At 35.3% G+C, this 14,810-nt stretch overlaps 1 protein-coding gene and 1 long non-coding RNA gene across 4 annotated transcripts in view; one reads left to right on the top strand and one right to left on the bottom strand.

The window, feature by feature from the left end:
* LOC126755219 (GTP-binding protein RAD) overlaps positions 1–14,810 on the bottom strand; it is a 158,700-nt gene that overhangs the window by 93,073 nt on the left and 50,817 nt on the right. For all 3 annotated transcript variants that reach the window (XM_050467623.1, XM_050467624.1, XM_050467622.1), the window contains one exon: positions 9,487–10,134. In XM_050467623.1, the coding sequence (XP_050323580.1) occupies positions 9,487–9,708 (222 nt within the window). In that variant the 5' untranslated portion in view covers positions 9,709–10,134. The remainder of the gene's footprint in view (positions 1–9,486; positions 10,135–14,810) is intronic.
* LOC126755221 (uncharacterized) overlaps positions 1–14,810 on the top strand; it is a 101,487-nt gene that overhangs the window by 76,174 nt on the left and 10,503 nt on the right. The window lies entirely within an intron of this gene.

Below are 14,810 nucleotides of genomic sequence, written 5' to 3' on the forward strand. Positions count from 1 at the left end.
TTACCCCGCAGCCAAGAAGTTGACAGCGCGTATAAGTCAATCAGTCAGCAAGTCATGTTGTCACGCTCGGCAACACTAAAGTGCGATACCAAACACACATATATATACATTTGCAACTGTATATAAACATGTGGTATGTACATGTGTGCATGAGTCGCTAAACGTCGCATAATTTATCAACGCTTAACACTCATGGTGAGCTTGATTTTTCTGCCGACCCTGGGATGGGAGTGTTAAAGTGCTTGCTGTGTGTGTATGACGAGGTGATTAGGTGAGTGAGTGTGCGGTTTTCCGGCTTCCTGGCGTCTTTGCGCCTTAAATACATTTTTACAACACTTAAGTGTATCTTTTTGTGGATATACATACACTTACATGATGATTTTTATAAAGAATTATGCAAAAAAATTTAAAACACATTTTCACTTCCTTTTATTTATTTATTTATATACATATGGTAATATTGTACATTTTTTTCTTAATTAAAGCAAATATTTTTGCTCAAATAATTTGTATGCAATATTAGAAAGGCAGCTGTTAGCAGGGTTTTGAGTGCTTGCAAACACTTAAGAGTAATTTGAGAGTTTCTTCTAATTTTCTGCTAAAACGTCTTCACTCGAGTCCTTTGGTTTACCAGTCAATATCAGTGCAGCATATTTGTTTCTTCTTTTTCTGAACTTTTAATTGTCTGGTGAAATCAAAGCACGCACAAATGTGTAAATTAATACTCGACTTCTGGCGCAAATTACCAAAAAAATCGAATATATTTGTAAACTTAGCCATTTTCTATATACATATCTATCTACCTTAAGAATGGGTATTCTGCTCCTGTAAAGTTTTTTTGGTCCTCTAAGTACGAAGGTTAGCCTGCCTACTTGGGTAGATCTGTAGTCTGTCTCTACTATCAGCCTACGAAAGATTATATTAAAGCAGTAGCATTAAAAAAATACATATATTGTGACAAAAATTACCCGAAAATTGTAATTTAAATTCCCCAAGTAAATGATATTAAAAAACAAGTAAGGAAGGGCTAAGTTCGGGTGTCACCGAACATTTTATACTCTCGCGTGATAAAGTGATAATCGAGATTTCATTATCCGTCATTTACATACATTTCAAATACCGTAAAGTTCTATTCCGCTATCATCATTGGTTCCTAATGTATGTATATTATACAGAAAAGGCATTAGATGGAATTCAAAATAGCGTTATATTGGAAGAAGGGGTGGTTGTGAACCGATTTCACCCATATTTCGTACATGTCATCAGGGTGTTAAGCACATATTATATACCGAATTTCATTGAAATCGGTAGTGTATGTAGTTCCTGAGATATGGTTTTTGGTCCATAAGTAGGCGAGGCCACGCCCATTTTCAATTTTTAAAAAAAGCCTGAGTGCAGCTTCCTTCTGCCAGTGTTTCTGACGTTTTTTGTTAGTCGGTTAACGCACTTTTAGTGATTTTCAACATAACCTTTGTATGAGAGGTGGGCGTGGTTATAATCCGATTTCTTCCATTTTTGAACCGTATACGGAAATTCCTGAAGGAAACGACTCTGTAGAGTTTGGTTGACATAACTATAGCAGTTTCCGAGATATGTACAAAAAACTTAGTAGGGGGCGGGGCCACGCTCACTTTTCCAAAAAAATTACGTTCAAATATGCCCCTCCCTAATGCGATCCTTTGCGCCAAATTTCACTTTAATATCTTTATTTATGGCTTAGTTATGACACTTTAATAGGTTTTCGGTTTTCGCCATTTTGTGGGCGTGGCAGTGGGCCGATTTTGCCCATCTTCGAACTTAACCTTCTTCTGGAGCCAAGATCATCATACGTGTACCAAGTTTCATCATGATATCTCAATTTTTACTCAAGTTACAGCTTGCACGGACGGACGGACAGACAGACATCCGGATTTCAACTCTACTCGTTACCCTGATCACTTTGGTATATATAACCCTATATCTGACTCTTTTAGTTTTAGGACTTACAAACAACCGTTTTGTGAACAAAAGTATAATATGTACTCTCCTTAGCAACTTTGTTGCGAGAGTATAAAAATGTATCTTGCTAAGCTGGTAGGACTGTCCTTAGTAGCAGTGCCAAATATGAGCGGGATATGACAACCAGTATGCTTACAGCAGCTGCTTAAGTCGGTACACCTCAGTAGTGCGTTGCGATTTTTATAATGGATAAAAATATCGAATAAAGAATTTCTCTCAAATTTTATATTTCTAACTAAATTTCGTGTGCGGAATCGTTACGAATGTTGGAAAAAGCTTACAAAGATTCAGATTTATTTACAGTCGAGAGATCGTTGAAGACATGCCTCGTTCCGGACGATCCTCGACTTCATCGGAAAGTTGAGAAAAAGTGAAAGATGTGGTGCTTGAGAATCGTCAGGCAAGTACTAGAGAGATGGCAAGAGAGCTTAACATAGCTCACAAATCCGTTCGAATAATTTTGGTGGCTGTTTTGGGTATGAAACGGGTTCTTGCTCGACTCTAACCAATAAAGCTGAATTTTCTTCAAAACGACTAACGTAAACGAGCCCACATTCATGGAGAGCATTATAAATGCCAATGGAAAATGGGTTATAAGTTGACATGCAAAGAAGTCAACAATCATAAGAATGGAAAGAAAAAACGAGCCAAAAAACACGCCAAAGCCGCTCAAAAAACAAAGTGATGCTCATTGTTTTTTTCGATATTAGTAGTTTGGTTCATCATGATAGTTCTGGAAGAACTGACGGTCAATAAGGGGTTCAATTTGGCTGTATTGTGGCATTTACGTGAGATCATCCGGTCAAAACGGTCGGAATTGTGAAAGAACAATTAATGGATTTTACACGATGATAATACACCATCGTATCGTGCCACTATTGTGACCAAATTCAAAGCCCAAAAGGCAATGAATACCGATCAACTACTGTCTTCACCAGATTTGGCTCTGTGAGGTTTTTCTTCTACCCCAAACTGAAATTTTCGCTCCCTGGAACTCGTTTTCAGTCGATCGAAGATATAAAACAAACTTCGCTGAAGGAGCTGAAGGCCATCCCAAAAGGTGCTTATGAAAAGTGTTTCGAGGACTGGAAAAAAAGTGGTGGGGATTACTTTAAAGGCGAAAAAATAAATATTGATGAATAATTAAAAATTTTGCGTTTTATTTACAATTTCCAGGTACTTTTTTGTCACAAAAATAAAATATAAATTTTCCCAATAGGCCATGATTATAATAACGTAAGAATGGCGCACAGCAGATCCAGGATTCATATTTGCCAGAAGCTCCCGGTACGATGAGAACACCTTCTGCAAAGAATGGTGCAATTGTGTACTTTAAACATTATACATAACTTGGTTCAGAAACGAAAACCACTTCAGATTCCGAATGGTATTCCATTTAGTAAAGACATCCAACTAAATTTAGCGAAAATTTGGAAAATATTGGGCGAAAAAAAAGTAAAACAGCCAGTTTTTTCATCATCATCCGAGTCATCCTCTATAGGTAAAGCAATATTTCAAACGTTAATACCGTGTTTTTATTCTATCTGATCAAATTTGACTCGGACTGATCCGTTTTAAACGCGGGCAAAACGAATCGATAAAAATTTCTTCATTCGTATGGGTTCGTTTTTATATTCGTGTGAAGTTTGTTAACGATTTCTGAATTAATGTTTTTTGGCAAAATACTACATAGACGCGAAGACTTTCCCAGACCATTGTTACCAAAAATTTCAAAATTTTTTTGAAAAATATTTTGGAAAGAAGTTTCTCAATTTTTATACTCTCGCAACAAGTTGCTAAGGAGAGTATTATAGTTTTGTTCACATAACGGTTGTTTGTAAGTCCTAAAACTAAAAGAGTCAGATATGGGGTTATATATACCAAAGTGATCAGGGTGACGAGTAGAGTTGAAATCCGGATGTCTGTCTGTCCGTCCGTCTGTCCGTCCGTCCGTGCAAGCTGTAACTTGAGTAAAAATTGAGATATCATGCTGAAACTTGGTACACGTATTTGTTGGCTCCATAAGAAGGTTAAGTTCGAAGATGGGCAAAATCGGCCAACTGCCACGCCCACAAAATGGCGAAAACCGAAAACCTATAAAGTGTCATAACTAAGCCATAAATAAAGATATTAAAGTGAAATTTGGCACAAAGGATCGCATTAAGGAGGGGCATATGTGGACGTAATTTTTTTGGAAAAGTGGGCGTGGCCCCGCCCCCTACTAAGTTTTTTGTATATATCTCAGAAACTACTATAGCTATGTCAACCAAACTCTACAGAGCCGTTTCCTTCAGGCATTTCCATAAACAGTTCAAAAATGGAAGAAATCGGATAATAACCACGCCCACTTCCCATACAAAGGTTATGTTGAAAATCACTAAAAGTGCGTTAACCGACTAACAAAAAACGTCAGAAACACTAAATTTTACGGAAAAAATGGCAGAAAGAAGCTGCACCCAAGCTTTTTTTAAAAATTGAAAATGGGCGTGGCGTCGCCCACTTATGGACCTAAAACCATATCTCAGGAACTCCTCGACCGATTTCAATGAAATTCGGTATATAATGTTTTCTTAACACCTTGATGACGTGTACGAAATAGGGGTGAAATCGGTTCACAACCACGCCTTCTTCCAATATAACGCTATTTTGAGTTCCATCTGATGCCTTCTCTGTATAATATATGTATACATTGGGAACCAATGATGATAGCGGAATAAAACTTTACAAAAATACGGCATTTGAAAAATATGTAAATGACGTATAATGAAATCTCGATTATCACTTTATCATGCGAGAGTATAAAATGTTCGGTGACACCCGAACTTAGCCCTTCCTTACTTGTTTTTATATATTATCTATAATATTTTTCATGAGTTTTTCAGGAAAATCAAAAAAAAAAAATATTTCAAAAAAATGTCTAAATTTGACTCACACAAGTTTTTCATATTGGTGTGAAGTTTGATATCCATATCTGAATTAGTGTTTGTTTGGCAGCTGACACTTCATAGAGACGAAAAGTTTCCCCGGCATTTTTATTACCAAAAATTTCATTTTTTTTTTTTTTAAATATGTCGAATTTAATTTTAATATTTAAATAAATTTTTCTGAAAACTTTAATTGTGACAAATGTTTTGAAAAAATTTCTCAAAAGAATTTTCTAAAAATTGTCTAAAAATTTTTTTCCCATATTTTTATGAATTTGTCTAAAAAAAATACGATTATTACCAAAAATTTCACTTTTTTTTCAAAAATAATTCGAACTTAATTTGAAAATTTTTATGAATTTTTCTGGTAACTTTAATTGTGAAAAATGTTTTGAAAAAATATCCCAAAAAAATTTCTAAATTTTTTAAAACTTTTTTTATGCCAATATTTTTATGAATTTATCTAGAAAATCTAATTATGAAAGATGTTTTGAAAAAATGTTCAAAATTTTTTTTCTTATAATATTTTTATGAATTATTTCAGAAAATATTAAAAAAAAAAAATTTAATAGTTTTCGAAAATTGAATTGTGAAAAATCTTTTCTAGTCTAGGAGTTAATTTTATTGCGAACACAAGTATTTTAGTGGAACAAACCTTTCAGTGAAAGACCCTCAATAAGAAATACTACCTAGCCGTTCTACGTGACCGACCGGATTTGTGGGATTCTTGAATTTTCAGTACTATTGTTCAGTTGTTAAATTTTTGGATTCCTGAAATAAATTCCTTATGTCTTTTTTTCAATTTTCACAAAATCGAAAACACGTTATTTTGCAAATAAACCATTGGAGTAACATGTTTGGTATGTTTATGTGTTTAATTTAATTTTTTTAATTATTCAATATCAGAATCTCTTACTGAACTTGTTAAACGAATATTGTTCATCACGAAATGGTTTCACAAACGCTTAGTTTACTCTTTGATTCATGATATGATAGAGAACATTCCAAAAACATTTCTTAATTTGTAACAGGAAACATTTCATTATCTTTTTCTCAATCCGCATTTCATAATTTTCAGCACAAATATTTGCCAATTTAACGAAAATATTTATTCACAATCATCCTTTGCAATTGTTACACATAATCAAATTGTAATTGAAATTCACTTTCAACACACAAAAACAAAAATATTTGCATTTTCGTGGCTGACATGGCTCTATACATACATACCCTTACACATGCATATACAGTTATATGTATTAGTGCATTCATGTAAATATTTATGCGCGTTTGATAGTTCCCATTTCGGTATTTTAGCCGAAAGTCACCATCGATCGGTGTTGTTGTTGTGGGTGTTTGTTTGTTCACTGCAATTTCCTATTTCCCGTGGTGTTGTGCCAGTGTTCCGTTCTCATATTTCCGTTTGGTTTGATGTTTTTGCCAGCGCTTGTGGTGTCACTGCTATAAAGGGAAATTGTTTTCCGCCAATGGTTTCAAGCAAAATCAGAAAGACGTCTCTCCTTTTGGTGTTGCTGGCGTTTTTGTGCATTTGCCATTGGGAGTTTTTAAATTCAAATTTCTTTGGTATATTTCACGTGTGATAGCTAACCATTTAAATATGCAATTGTTTATAGTGGTATTGATAGCAGGCGATATAATGTGCGGAATGACCTTAGAGCATTTTGCGTATCTTCAGGCTTAAAGTATATGTGGAAATTATAACCAAGTTTCTCGAAAGTATTTGAAAGAATGTGTGTGTCTGAAGATAAACAGCTTACAGGTATTCCGAATCATCAGTTTGGCGTCAAAAAATTTCATGGCACAATTGAACAATGTAATAGCGTGGAACACTTTACATAAAAATATAAATACAGTTGCTGTGCTGTGTTTCTTTACGTCCGCCAAGCATTTGACAAAATCTGACATCTAAGCCTATTATTCAAATTAAAGGAACAACTGCCAATGCCTTATTGTTTTTTGCTAAAGTCTTACTAGCACTAGTCCTGATGCTGAGTCGGATTTGCGGATTTGAGATCTGTCTGTGCATGCGTGCCTCAAGGCCGTGTACTTGACTCCATATGACGACAATCTTTGCTGATGATATTGAGATGCCTGCATCAAGTGGCTGCTACTGCTTGCTGTATATACCCTAAAATACAAAAAATGTCCTCAAGTGGCTTTATGTGGTCAGTTCTTACCAAGAAACACATGCGCTAAATATTTGGGGACTACAATTGATAAGAGGCGCACTTGAAAATAGCACATAAAAAAAAAACTCAGCTAAGAATAAAGTTGGCGAAGCTATACTGGATCCTTAGGCCAAGATTTCGTCTTATTCTGTGGAATAAGTTGCTTATTTATAAGGTAATATTTAAGCCGATCTGGACGTTGAAATGAAGTTCTGCGCACCATAGTTTGGACTCCTTTCTATGTGAGAAACGATATCTTTCACCGGGATCTAAAGTTGTTCACTGTAAAAGAAAAGTATCGAAGAATTTAGCAGGCGTTACCTCTTCCATTTGGAGAATCATGAAAATACATTTGCGATTCAACTTCTGGACCAGAGTTTACAACGTATACGATTAAAAAGATACCACTCGCCAGACTTCCCTTCTATTTTTTCTTTTTTTTATTTAATCTCATACTACTATAATTCATTAGCATTACATTTAGTTAATGTTTTTATAATTAATGAATTTTACAAAAACAAATATATGCATGATTGTATGGTTTTTCTGTGTCTACCCTCCTGCTCTTCTTCCAATTTGCTATTCGACTAAGCAGATCGGTTTGGTCTACAGTATAATGTTTAGCAAAATTTCGTTGCGGTCGACAGTTTCGGACGAATTTCAATCCGATAATTTTAATTCCAAAAATATACCAAGTGCTGGAAGCCCAATTGTCGAAAATATAGATTAAGTATGGAATACGTTGAGTCCGGCCAACTTGTTTCGACTGAAGATTGTACATAGGATCATTTTGTACTAAATAAGATTGTAAACAAAATGATGCTCCATAGGTTCCACAAAGGAAAAAGTCTCATGCATCGAATTTTTATATGTTAATTGCTGTGGAAGCGTAAAAAATCGGTAAATTTCTAAAGCGGATGATTACTGGTGTTGATAAGAGGTTGCTGGGTCGCTAACAATAAGGTCATGCGAAAACGGTCGTGTTCGAATCGAGGTAAGCCAGCTTAAATGATCGCCAAGTTAGTATAACACCAGTAAGCTTCGCTATGTGCTTTGTAAGATTGACAGGGAATCATTTACGGTCAGGCTCTTAATCCAGATTTTGTGCTGTCAACTATTGGACCGTCTGAAAGAGCAATCGTCCACAAGTAGCTGGTATTGACTAATAGGCGAAGAATTATATTCCAAGAAGACAACGTAAGGTCATACCAATTGAAATAAGTCGTCAGAAGCTCCAAAAGCTTGGCATGGATCCTTTTAGGTCTGGCCTAGTAGAAAGGGTTTGCTATGGCTTCTGTGTAGGTATATTGATTTTACTTGTGGAAAATTCTCCTCCAAAGAAGTTTGTGAAAATATACTCCATACGTAGGGATGAGGGTTTCCGTGATAATGACATTATAAAATTTCCTTCGAAAGGATAGCATATTATTAAATAATACGAGGTGTATTTGAAAAAAATCGCGTAGTATTAGCTACGCTAAAAAATCTTGACATTTAATGCGAACTTAATGGGTTTCGGCTTTTTCGATAGTCAGTTCGATTAGATGAAGAGGATTGTGAACAGGATTTGGCAGAACTAAGGTATGAAACAAATATTTCAGTTGATCTTACATGTGGAAAAGTTCGCAGCATTTTGAGAGAGTATGGAAGATAAACTCGACGTCCTTTAGAAGTAACCATAAGGTGTTCCAAACCATATATACTATATATACATAGTTTTCTTGGCAGATCAAAAAAAGTTGAAATAACAGAGTATTAACCACAACAATACTAAAACAGTTATTTTAGGAGTTGAACGTAATAAATTTTTATGAACTGTTATTTATGCATATTGATGCGACAACTAGGGACCCCGGTAGAGCTCCTGTATTCTATATCCTAAAACCCTGATAAGAGCGCCAAGTTAGATCACTCAACTTGCGTACAATGCACCTAAGGCATATGCGGCATTCTTATACAACCACAAAAACAAACATATGTTAAATGTTGAAAGCAACGACAACTCAGAAAAGCATTTCATATTAAAAATCACAACGAACTTCCAACGAAATTTGCCTTTTATGAACTGCTATGCATATTCAGAGTCGCTGAGCAAGAGCCAAATGCAAAATCTGTGAAAATTGCGGCATATGGCAACGCAAGTGCAATGCAAGAGCATTCAAATAAACGACCAAAAAAACAAAAAGAAAGCGATTGCAATGCAAAACGATTGCGGGCAAACGAATTTCTTGGAGCGCAATCTTTTCAAATTTGTAGCGAAGGGAAAAAATCACGCAAATATCAGAGCAAAATATATAAATAAAGAATATATAGTATGTATGAGGACATATAACCGTTATGTAGTGTATGCATGAGCGGCATTTTCGTCAACTTACCGATTTGGCGCCGGTCGTGATGCGCGCACTTTGCGACCGTGTGGCCGGTCGTCGACGCCGATAGCCGGGCGTGCCGCCGCTCTCGGGTGTGGCACTGCCCGACGCCGCGCCGTACGCCGGCATATTATGTATGGCCGTTTCGATGCTGCCGCCGCTCGTTGCGCAAATGGAGGCGCTGCGCGTCTTCTTCTGCATGCGCATCGGTGAAAAGTCGTCGACCATTTTGAGGCTGAATTTTCGCTGCACTTTGGAACTGCTCGCCTCGCCTTTGTGATTTGTGATTCGCGATTTTCCTCACTACGTCGCACTTCTGTTTCTCTGCTTCGCTACTTCTTTGATCTTTGCCTGTGCGTTTCTTTGTGTGTTTGTTGATGTGCGCGGCGCTGTGTTTATTTTTGGTTACAATGTAATGGTTTTTTCGTCGTTTTTGTTGTTGTTTGCTGTTTCTTTGTGGTGTCGCTGTTTTACTTTATGGCTTTGCAATTTTTGGTGCGCTTTCACTTCTTTTTTTGGATTTTTGATTGCAATCACTTTGATTTTTCGTTTCAGTTGTTTGTATTGTGTTGTTGTTGTGTTTATTTTGATTTAGGTAATTATTATTGTTGGCTAATTTGTAGCAGTAATAAGTTTCAGAAGATGGAAAATTTCCTGAAAAAAGAAAAGAAAATTTACATACTTACCTTGTATTTCATAAAATAGACTCTAATGGAGCAATTAGAATAGTTTTGGTAATTTCACTAATTGTTCTTAATATGGTCTATAATCAGACTATTAGCTAATTACTCAATTAGTATTAATTTGACAATAGTTTGATGTACAACTTGCAATAAATGAGAGGTATGTTAAATATCGTAAGTTACTTAAGAAAGTAAGGCTAAATCGGGCATAACTTAAGTTAAAAAGTAATTTCTCAGTTTTTCGAAATTAATTTCGAAAAAAATGAACATAAATATTTGGAATTTTGATGCTAACTTCGAAAAATGGAAACTTTTTTTACATACTCAGTGTCTCAAAGAAATTGCTGATTAATTAAGCCAAGAGCCAACCGAGTACAATTATATACTTGAGCTTTTCTTACTATTCTATAAAAGTATTTTTGTGTTTCCTTTTCTGGTGATGCTTTTGCTGTTGTTGTTGGTTTGTGACGACGGTAAATCTTCTTTAAACAATTTTTGAAAAGCTGCCGAGTTGACAATCCTTAGCCGAATAGAAATTCGGCTCCGTTCCGGTTTTGTATAACCGATTGTCTTGGAAACTGTCGTACTTCTTTCTGCTTAAGTTTTGAATTATTGTTGTATTTTTTTAGAAACCTTCGTCTTTTTTGCAGCCACAACTCGATCGTATTAACCAAAAACAATTTTTAGACAGCTGCCAATCGCCAATTGTTCAGATTAAATTGAGTATATTTAGTTACAAATTAAGTCAATTAAGATCGCATTTGCCTAAGCTAATCGACTTATTTGAAAAAGTTTAACTAATTGTCAAACAGCGTCAAATAAAAGTTAAAACAGTCTTGATGTTTTCTGCTAAAATGTTTCTGTCTCGACGTTAAAAAAAATAAAAAATTTATGTTTAAAAAATCATTCCTGAGAGAAACATCCTGTTTAGGTTATATATATTATAGTAAAATTTAACGAGGAATACCCTTCGCTTAAACTGTTTTTTGAAAAGATGAACAAAATATTTTCATTGGGCCTTAAAACTTTAAGTTGGGTTGGGAAAAGCTATGGTCTAATTTTTACCCATTTTTGAAATCGGAGTTTCCAACTTAGTTGTGATGAGCTTTATTTCAATATAGACAGGTCGGTGCTTTTCTTCCACTGTATTATTTTATTGGGTTTCGGGCGAACTGGGTCAGCGCTGGGCTACCATCGGTTCATGCGCTGTCGCAAGATCCATTGGCTCAAAATTGATCACAAGCGATCCAGTGCGCTCTTTTTTCTCAGTAAGTCCACTTTATTCCTAGTTGATTATGACAGCTCATTGCCCATTCGGCGGCCTTGCTATAAGGCTGAGAATCTTACCCAACACCAGCTACAGGAGCTGCATGAAAGCAGGCGAGGGGACATCATTTTAGTACTTCTTTCTTTATTGTACCGCGTTTGCGAGATCAAATCTTATATTCGTACAATTGTGAGCTCACACTTTCAGAAGTCTCACCGAACTGGTTGGAAAAGAAATGAAATGCTTGAGAGAATTTTTTTTGGCCACAAGACGCTTTGCTGACATTTAAAGTTCGAATTACAGGAGTTCTATTTTTAAACTATTCCGAAAATAAACGGGGAAGTATGACGAAAATATGAAATTACGGCTAACAGTAGTATCTGCCATGCCTATGTATTTTAAAATTTCGGAACATATCCACAAAACGATCTGCCGTTTGAAGTTCTAAATTTGAAGTTCTTGGCGTAATTTGTTAGAGAGTTATTGCACTCTGTATGTCCATTATATGATATAATAGATGGTCGAGGCTATTCCTCCATGAACCACAAATCCATCACATTTAAATTTCATTCGGATAATATTTCTGTGAATAATAACTAATCAGTTCATAAGTAATCAAAAGTGAACGAGTAAGGAATGGCTAAGTTAGGGTTAACCGAACATATTATAATCTTGCAACTTGCGATATATGCGGTATAAAGTAACCCGGAAGTTCGATTATCTTTATATTAGGTATATCGGGGCTCAGTGAAGTATTGACCCGATTCAACCCATTTTTGATACACATATATAATATATTATTGTCAGAAAAGAATTCGCTCGGAATTCCTGTTATATAGCTTGAATAGTTTTGCTTGGATTTGGACAGTTTTTGGTCATAAACTGGCATACTCTAAGGACATTATTCAGACAAAGTTCTATCCCGTTATATTAATTTCTTCTTGATTTGTATACTCGAAATTGAATTAAGCAAATAAAATTTAAATTATGTTATATGGGAAGTAGACGTGGTTGTTATTCGATTTCATCCATTTTCATACTGCTGATAATAGTTCTGATAAGAGTTCTCCTAAGCGAACGTAGCTGTTCGAGATATCTACATTAAACCTATTTGAGGGGGACCACACCCACTTTTTTAAAACTTCTACTACATATATCACAGGGGTGTTTTAAGCCACTGCGATCTCCTGTGCCAAATAAGAGTTCAATATCTTATTTAAGTGCTTAAGAGCGCCGCTTTATACGTTTTTTGATTAATTGCGTTTCGTGGCAGTGGTCCGATTCCGGCCGTTAAAGAACTCGTAACTTTTTTGTACTAAGAAACCCGTATATCAAGTTTCGTGAAGATATCAAGTTACGGCTTGGGCGGACGGATGGATGGACAAACAGACAGATATTTCCCCGGATTTCATTTTGTATAGTCATCCTGATCGTTTGTATATACATAACCCTATATCTATCTCGATTAGGTTTAGGTTATACGTACAACTGTTAGGTGAGCAAAACTATTATGCTCAGTAGCAAAGTTTTCCAAGAGTATAAAAATATTATATAACAATTTATCGGGGTAAATATACTAGACCATACGAAGAAAAACCAGTTAAATAAATATAAATCTATTCAGCCGGAATATCAATCATCGCAAGCCCTAAATCCTGCAACTAATGTATGCATAGATTTGTAAAACCAAATGTCAATATGCTTAGTCACACATCTAGAAACATACATATATACATTTATGCTTAGGCAATGTGAGTGTGTGTTTGTACAAATCATTTCGTATTTTAATGCGCAGATATACATATATATATATAATCAATATGGCTGGCCACTGTCTGCTGTTTGAATCAACTAAATTTCACTTCGCTTGAAAACTAACTCTGATATATACATACATATATGTAAGAATGTATGGGTATATTTGTACACATAAAGTTTGGTTTGCAGTTCGAATGGTTGTGGGCGTGTTAGTTCTGTCATAAATTTCACACTAAAAATAGGCATGCCACTTCTTCCATCTATAATATTTAATATAGTATATACTTATACATATACATATGTCGTTATATACTTTCAGCAAAATTCGTTAAGGTCTCCAACTCATATTTCATGCTGATGACACTTATATCGATTAGCCGAAAAATCGATAAGGGTTGTTAGTGTGGCTTATTTTTGGTGTAGGCAATAGTGTGGCAGGTGTTTTGGCGCGTCGTTATAGTTCGTTATTTAGTTCAGTGTGAGAGGGGTGATAGTGGGCATACTTTAATAACGACTATTATACTAGAGTAAGAAATTTATAGGTTATATATGTATTTTTCCATACCAGTAATTTGGACAATTTTATTTATTTACAACAATTATATATTTTTTTGATTAAACTATTTCAGTATTTATGGTTTACTTTTATAACTTAAAACAAGAAAAGACGTTAATTTCGGCTGCACCGATGCTAATATACCCTTCACAGGTGCACTTCTTTTAGTAACTATGTGCTCAGTTTGTATGGGAGCTATATGCTATAGTAACCGATCTGAACAATTTTTCCAGAGATTGTATTATTAACTTGAAGCAGTAATTCATGTCAAATTTCGTGAAGATACCACGTCAAATGCGAAAGTTTTCCATACAAGCTCCGATCGTTCGACTCAGCTCAACATTCTGATCATTTATATATAGTATATACTTTATAGGGTCTCCGACGCTTCCTTCTGGATGTTACAAACTTCGTGACAAACTTATATACCCTGTTCAGGGTATAATTATCTAAAATCCATCATTTATTCTAAAAAATCCTTTCTCACAACTGGATATAATCCCTTAAGGGTTACATGGGTTTACGGGTTTCAAAAAATCGAATCTTTTTATTGTCTTATTAAATTATACAATACTTCTAGAATATTGTCCTAAATCCTAAATTGTCCTAATTTCAAGTTGTTCCGAGCAATAGTTTTGGAAATACAGCCCTGAGGACTTGTGCGCTCGAGGCTAGCTAGGCTAAGTGCCGTCTTTAAAGGCAAGGCAAGATTTCTCGAAATTTTTGAGATACAATTCTTAAAGACTTGGACGAAAGATTTTTTTTCATTGCAACTATTTCACGGGATTTCACAGAAATTTTAATTTTTTTGTAAAACAAAAATCCAATTTCAGTTCTTTTTTTCTTTCGTGGAACAAGAGCACAACAGATCCTCCATTGCTACGATAATGTCTTGCTCTTTGCATTTGCTACATCATCTCCATCTGTCAGCCGCATTCTGCAGGTGTGTGCCGCCACCATGCTGTGGCCAGAGAGTGAACCAATCATGTTCACACAGTCTCTTCTATTAAGAGTGAGCTAAAACTTTTTGCATTTTTATTTATCGCTTTGTAGATGACTAGTTTTG

This window comes from Bactrocera neohumeralis, chromosome 4, assembly GCF_024586455.1.
Source record: "Bactrocera neohumeralis isolate Rockhampton chromosome 4, APGP_CSIRO_Bneo_wtdbg2-racon-allhic-juicebox.fasta_v2, whole genome shotgun sequence".
Lineage (NCBI taxonomy): Eukaryota > Metazoa > Arthropoda > Insecta > Diptera > Tephritidae > Bactrocera > Bactrocera neohumeralis.